Consider the following 8,016-nt stretch of genomic DNA (forward strand, 5'->3'; position numbering starts at 1 on the left):
AAAAAGAAAAAAATACAGAAAAATGTAAAAGTCATAGTCTTGCTGCTTTACTCAAGGGTGATCAGATACAAGGAGGACACATCAGTTCTTTAGATATATAGAGAGAGATACAGACAGGTAGATATACACAAACTTTATATATAGTTACCTGGGATTGTGCTGTGAATCTTTTCCACCGGGCCAAGTTATGGGGGGGGGGGAAGGAAAAAAAAAAAAAATTCTAACTCTTCATGGACACAGAAATAATTCCTTGTGAGGACAGGTGGGATTGGTGATGTGCATTAAGAAACATTCTATTGTTTGAATATTTTTTACCTGTTTAGTGATCAGAGTAAAAGTCTGTGGAGAAATGTCTGTGGAGAAAAGGAACTGGGTCTGAGCTTTACAGCTGTACATAGGTAGTTCGAGGGCAATCTTTGCTAAGAAGGCAAACAGTTTAATTTTCCTACAAAGACAGAAGAGACTGTGTAGTAAAATACTCTGTAATTTGATTGCCTGAGTCTCCTACAAAACTCAGTTTGGAAAACATAATCTGTAATGCCCTTTGCACAACTGCAAACTTTGCTGCTGCTGCTGACAGGTTTAAGCATTTAATTTTTAATTCAGTCCTCAAATTCTACAGTAAATTTAGACATACTTGTATTAAATATATCCACAAATTGTAAGGTTTGAAACATTTCCTAAATGTTTAGGAGTAAGAAAAAGCCAAGTTTTATGAGCAAATAATGTTAATCCAAGTCAGTAAAGGGTAACAACAGAAGATTTTTTTTTTTATCAAATGATCCTAAAACATGTTTACAAAAGACTAAGCCAAATAGCAGAAAAAAAGGAATAAAGAGGCTTTGTAATATTAATAGATATGAAACTTCCTGAAAGAAGATTTATTATAAAGAAATTGCTGGTAAGTGGATGTGACACACATTAACTGTTAAGAGAGGTACAGGAAGCAGAAAAAAAAAGATACCTCTTTCTAAATAACCTTCTGTTACCCATCTGCACCATGAAAGACACCATGGGATGAAGCTGGAAATAGTCACATTCTTGAATTTAACAGGTTTTGTGTTAAGTGGAGTCCCAAAACAAGTCAGAAAAAAAGCAAGCAAGGGAATTTGGAACTCTTACTGAAATGTGTTAAGATAACTTCTCTGCACACACAGATCAGATCAATGTCTGCCAGGATACAGTGCTGAAGATGGTGGGTAGAAATCTTAATGTTTTTTATCAGCTGAAGAAACAGAAACATTGTTGAAGCTGAACCAGAGGCTGAAAAGATACAGGTGGGGTTTTTTTTGAGAAGAAAAATGGCAAATCCTTGATTCACTATGTTTCAACAGGAACCTTATCAGTACTGCAAGTTAACTCATGACTTTTAATATCTTGACATTATAAGCTTAGAAGAATGCTATACAATAGCAATAAAAGGCAATTATAACTCCCATGCATCATACAATGGGAAAGCTTAGCTATAAAAAAAACAAGGGCTGCATTACTTAATCAGCCAGCAGACATGTGGATGGCACTTTAATTAGGTAACAGAAATCAACCATAGCTCACAAAGTTACAAAGTTTAAACCCCAGAAAGAGCTCTAGGAAGATCAAGCAACTGACTCTTTAAGTCTTCATACAAAATGGCACTCTGCTGTACCACTTTCCACTGAGACTTGACTATGAGGGTTACAATTGCTTCTAAGGACACACGTAGCAGTATCAAGAAAAATTTCTTCACCCAGACAGGGGAATAAAATAGGATCAAAAAGCTCGTGGGTTGAGACAAAGAAACGGAGATTGCCTACCATTCAACCATCATGGGCAGACTCAACCTGGGGAAAATTACTTTATTACCACTTAAAATACATTTGGATAGTAAGAAATAAGAAAATATTAAAACACCACCTTCTCGCCCACCCTGCTTCCCAGGCTCAACTTCACTCCTTTGCTCCTGACTCCTCTACCTCTTTCTGAGCAGCACAGGGAGGTGGGTAAAAATTACAGCCAGTCCACAACAGCTCCTTTTGGCTACTCTTTCCTCCCCACACTTTTCCCCTGCTCCAGCATGAGGCCTCTCCACAGGCTGGGGTCCTTCACAGTAAACCTGCTCCAGAGCAGATCCTCCATTGGCCACAATTCCTGTCAGAAGAACCTGTTCCAGCAAGAATTCCTTTCCACACGCTGTGGTTTCTGTCAGAGGGAATACTGATCTGCTCTGGTGTGGGCTCCTCCACAGGCTGTATTGTGGATATTTGCTCCATGGTGGTCCATGGGCTGCAGGAAAATACATACTCCACACTTGGATCCCCTTCTCCCTCTCCTCCTTCTCTGTCATTGGTGTTTGCAGGGCTGTTCATCACCTTCTTTTCTTCGCTCTACACTGCCTGTGCAGCATTTTGCCCTTTCTCGAACACATTTTCACAAAGGTGACACTACATGCTCTGAAACAAATATTCTAAAATATGTCTTTTCCCAGAAACAGCATACAGTGCAGAATATTGAGAAAGAACAAGCCACACAGTTTTCAAAGGAAATGTTACGATACAAAATGCGAGAAAACCATGAGATTTCTACAGAGGCAAAACATGATGGTCCACCCTTGTAGCCTATTTATACTTTTCATCTTGCTTCCTTGCTACCGAAATCTCTTCCAAGTTTCCCATATTCTATACAGTTCTAATAAAAAAATTTTTTTTAGATGAGGAAGAGGCTGAACACACTGAGAAACATCATGACCTCAGCTAATTTAATGAATCGATTTAAGCCATAGAATTATTTAGGAATCTATTTCATTAGCTGTAGTTTATAGCTGTTACTGTTACCCTGGTACCTAAATTTAACAGCAAGTCATCATGAAAGAGACAGTCCAGCATTACACAGAATAATAACAAGTCGGAAGTATAAACTTCAAAAGGACATTGTTTTCATTCTTCACAGAAAAAAAACCTACGCCACACTTTTAAAATCAAGAATTTAGAAAAAAAATTTTTCATTTATAAAATCAACATAATAATCATTTATATTTCGCTCATTTTCCTTCCAGGGAAAGATGGTCATTCTGATAAATACCATAAAATACCTGAAAATATTAATTTTTAAAAACCTACAGAGAATTTATCCTTCAAATATTTCACTTAATTAAGAATCCCTTATTCAGTATTTAATAAGGTACCTTCTACTCCCAACAGCTATTTTAACAAATCTTTGGCAGATAACACAAGAACCATTCAAACAAGGTTCCAGAATTATAAGCAGCATCAACAGATATCAAAATTATTATCTGGACCCTTGAGCAAAAATGTTTGGCTTTGCCAGCCTGACTTAGACACAAATACACAAGACAATAAAACTATCCTACCTCATGCTTTCTTCCAGTCCTTGTATTGTTGCTATTCAGAATATCTGCAGTGTACAAATTATGCTCTGCTATGTTAAGACTTGTTTTTTTCTTTTTTTCCTGTAAAAGCTCAATTTCAGATTTTTGCATTGTAGTAAGACACTCTAGCTCACTTAAAGAAGGCTGTTGAAATGCCTAGAAAACGATAGTACAGGTATAATACCTTAGTAACAAAAAATCAGAAGCATAAGAAACCATTTAGATAAAACTGCCTAGAGAAACACAACATTACCAATATTACAGGAAAGTGTTAGAGCTGTAAATAATTCTGCTGTTACAAATGACTCATGAATCCATAACCAGACCAGACCCCAAATGGTTAAGGAAACATTTTCACACCACCACCACATTTTCCAAATCCAAATTTATAGTCATAACAACAGGTGTTTTATACAGACATTTCATCTGTAGCAACTTATTCTATTATGGTATTTTCTATCTCACATGCTGTCAAAATTTCTTCACAAAATATTTTACCTCCTAGGCTGGTTTCTGATGAAATTTCAAGTTGGTACATATCAATGGCCTATCAAACATGGGAAAAAAAACTAAACTGCATATTCTGGCAGGAAAGTTATTCTTATTTAAAAACTGCCTCAGAAAAATATCTCTTTAATGTAATTCTACAACGTGTATCCACTATGTCCATAAATTCAGACAGCATGAATGTTGTGGTCAAACTGAAGACTTACAGAAAAAATAGACAGTGATTCTAGGTCACAGTGTTACTCACGGTAGATATGTCATTTTATTAAGCCACTGAATTCCAGGAACCTTCCCAGCTATCAGTCTATTCTCATCAATTCTTCAGCACAATACAACTCCGCCTCACACTGCTCACTTTGGCGCTGTTCCAAAACATGTTCAGACCAAAACACATTTTCATTGGTACCAACTGTTTTTAAGTCATATTCCCCAATGTCCAATAGCAGACTCATGGGTGTACACATGACCAAAGTGGTCAAGTTACCATAGCTTGATAAATTATTCCTTGTCACCTGAGTTTTCATTAACCACCTGTGATCACACCCCCGTGTTACAACCACAAGGCAAAACACCGGTGGCTTAGCATAAGCAACAGCAATATGCCTGTTGTTGCAGCGTGAAGTGAAATGCTTTAGCCCAAACCTCCACCACAGTCCTTTAACGCTGGGGACAGACATTCACCTTGCAACAGCTGTGCCTGATAAAGATAATATAATTCCCAGATGGTCAATGCATCCAGGCAGCTGGAGGTTAGCACCCCAACACTATTGTTGAAAGAAGGGATGGCACAAACCCCCTCCCTAATCAACTGCATAAATAAAAGGGCAGGTTAGTTTAAAAAGTAAGCGCAAGTAGTTTGAGCTCACCCAGCTGACTTTGCATTGCACTGATCAGGGCAAACTCATGAAACTCCTATCACCAGTGGTGCTCTGACAGCAATGACAAGCAGCTAGGAAACAGTAAAGTCTTCAATCAACAAAGCTTGATCCAGACACAACTTCCTCAAGACTGACTAAAAGTTATATTTGACACATGCTTTCCCTAAACGGCAAAGTTCTGACAACCTGACTTGCTTGCAACTCTTTGAGCATATTCTTAAGACAAATATTCATTTCAATAGAAAACAAAGAATGTGGTACTACTATCCCTTGTTCCTACCATCTCAGTTACTGGCATGCCCCAAGTGAAACAAATCAGGTATACTGACAAAAATCAGGAAAGGCTGTGTAAAAAAGATTAAGCAAACCAAAAAGTCTCCAAATTCATGCCAGTCAAGAAATGGGCTGCTCCAAAGTTGATTAAATTAAATCAAACACCCTAGTAAGCTTAGCATTTAACAGAAAAAGATTAATGGGCGTAGCCATTTTATTTCTTTGTATGCAGAATATGAAGCTTTTCATAAAGCATACTATAAACTCACACTTTCTACAAATAAATCCCAAATTAGAAATAACCAGCATTTATTTCAGAAAAAGCGCAACTCCTCATACAGCAAAAAAATGCAGGAAAGTTGTCAGGGAGTAACATGCTTTTGTTGACCGTTCCTTAACTAATTTCTATTGCTTATTTTGAAAAATTTAGGCCATATGTAGTTGAAACAGATGTCATTTCCGTCTATGATCAGCAAAAGGTCTTTAGTTTATAACTAAAAGAAAACTCTACATAGAGGGGAAAAAAAAAGGAAAATAGAAAAACAAGGAGTAGACAAGCCATGCACTGCAAAAAATTTAAAAGAAAACTGCTCTTTTAGTTCATTTAACTAAAACCTCAGCACTATATGAAAAGGAAAAAAAGGCAACAAAACCTACAAGACAGAATAGTGCCAGTAGATAAGGGAAATGTGCTTATATTTAAGTTACACAATTAATATTTTTTTTTACGTGAACTTAATTCTTTCTTATTAAGAAAGGGAAATACACCTATCAACTTGTTGCATTTTATTGATAGCTGTATGTACAGACTTCTATATGTAACTTAAATTGTACAATTGCATTAGTAACTAAAAAAGTATCAGAATATATATCAAATCCTTGCTTCTCTATGTCAATGAAGTTCTGCAACTGACTTTAATAGGACCAATGTATAAACAGTGTTCTTCATTTGTTCTGGGTTTTTTTCCCCTACTCTTCTCTCAAAACAGATCTCTAGAAATTACCATGCAGTGATACTTATTTCAAATTAAAATACGGTAAAGGCACAGTTTCTAATACAGCTCTTACAACAGTCTTCGTGCGCGTGCATACACACAAATACTTATTGGAAAACTAAACCCAACAAAACCAGTCTTAGATCTTAACTTATACTTCCAAAATGCCTATGTTTTTACTCTCAAAATATTCAGCAGATCACTGTAACTAATATAGAACTTGCCACATACTCTGGGTCTACAATATTCACAAAGCCTGCTCAATTTTTTAAGTATGCATGTGAAGTTTCTCCAGTTTCAGGAATTCTAAGAATCAAGATGAAACTGAAGAGATCTGTTTAAAAATTGAGGTTTTGCTTATGAATGGACTCCAGTTTAAGAAGAGCTGGGCATCATTTTCCGTTAAATTTAACATATTCTTCACTATTTGATAAATATTCTTCTACATTTGCTAGCCTAGACAACTTTGTTTACTCAGATATCAAGAGAATTTTTAAACCTGAATTTTTAAGACATGAAAAGAGATCTTCCAAAGACAGGAAGCTGGAGGAAATTTCTCTCTGGTCTTTTGTTTCAGATTCATGTCTATTTAATTTTATATTACTACACTTTTATGTTCCAGGTTAAGAGCAAAATAATCACCAAAACCAACTTATTTAGTGAAAAGATTTGGCTGTTATGAGAACCTCAATCCCATCTGTATAAAACACAGATTTATAAACAACCCAGAGTTCCAAGACTTATGCATGAAGAAAGTAGTGCGATTTCATCAGATCCTTGGAAAGATATGTGACCTCTTCTTGGCTTTTCACTTTCTAGCATTACAACTGAACTCTTATTTGTAACCTAAGAAGTCAGGCGAATAGTACAAGTAGTAAGGCCAAAATGGCAAATAATTTGGACTATAATGGAGCTCTGATTTTAAAATTCTAACATTATCGGGGGAAAAAAAGACAATACTGTGTTTCAAGACTGCAGAAAACATTCAACATCTAAGCTCTGTATGAAGAATGTAGTCCAGTTTCATAGTAAAGATCAGAAACCTGCAATCCAGAAAAATAAAACCAAGTTACATGCTAAGAGGCAGCACCAGGTTCCTCCACAGCTTCTGTCTCAGAATTGTGGTTCTAGATCTTTGATCTTATGAACTGAAATAATAAGTCGCCTCAACAAAGAGTTCCATGAAGGTTCACTTCCTAAAGTCTATTCTGAATCCTATGTCTGAAGTTAAAATTCCCACAGGACAATCATTTCAGTATACACATAATGTTGGCCATTTTCACAGCCTACCAATCTACATATTGAGTGCAGCAAATGAAGGCTTTCTCTCTGATTTAAACATCTCTACATTAGATTCTACCTGTATTACAAAGTCTAGCTTAACAGAATAATGTTTCATCTTTCACTTAGCAAAATCAGTTTAGCATGTGCTATTTTATCACACAGATACATAATTTTTTCTCACTGGAACTCAATTTAACACACAAAACATATTCCAAATAAATGTCAAAGGCTTATTTATGTTTTAAACAATAAATAAAATCAAGAACATATTTATTTCTACCAAGCAGGTCTCTTACTCCTCTTATGCTTACATGTCTTTTCAAAGTAAGACACAGCTGATGTTTTCTCAATGCATTAATCAAGTTGAAGCATAAGTACTGTCTTTGCCACAAAGCTGTACCACTAGGGGAAGCATCCACACTCTACTTAAGGAAGAGAATCGAATGCCACCTTTTCAATGTTGCTGTTGTCAGAGATCACAAACAGTACCAGACTATATGGAGGAAATACAGCTATGCTCCACTGTACTTCTATTCTGCATGACTTTTCTGAACCAGCAAAAAAGGGCATGTATCAGGGGAATGGATACTTAAGAGCTTCAGAACTAATAACACAGTCTTTTGTGTACTCCTGCTCCCCCTCAACTTCCTCAGCACAAAGCTGTGCTAACACTAACTGCATGGTACCAAAACCACCGGCTAAGAGGAGACAGAAG

The 8,016-nt window shown here is 36.3% G+C and overlaps 1 protein-coding gene across 10 annotated transcripts in view; it reads right to left on the reverse strand.

The window, feature by feature from the left end:
* CNTLN (centlein) overlaps positions 1-8,016 on the reverse strand; it is a 198,985-nt gene that overhangs the window by 110,530 nt on the left and 80,439 nt on the right. For 7 of the 10 annotated variants that reach the window (XR_012658052.1, XR_012658051.1, XR_012658053.1 and 4 more), the window contains one exon: positions 3,347-3,520. The exons of 2 other annotated variants lie outside the window; for them this stretch is intronic. Coding sequence is in view for 5 of the 8 variants with exons in the window: in XM_075079220.1 (XP_074935321.1) it covers positions 3,347-3,520 (174 nt within the window). In the remaining 3 variants the exon portion in view is untranslated. The remainder of the gene's footprint in view (positions 1-3,346; positions 3,521-8,016) is intronic. One more of the 10 variants, XM_075079219.1, reaches the window with a different exon arrangement.

Source organism: Phalacrocorax aristotelis, chromosome Z (assembly GCF_949628215.1).
Source record: "Phalacrocorax aristotelis chromosome Z, bGulAri2.1, whole genome shotgun sequence".
Taxonomy (NCBI): domain Eukaryota; kingdom Metazoa; phylum Chordata; class Aves; order Suliformes; family Phalacrocoracidae; genus Phalacrocorax; species Phalacrocorax aristotelis.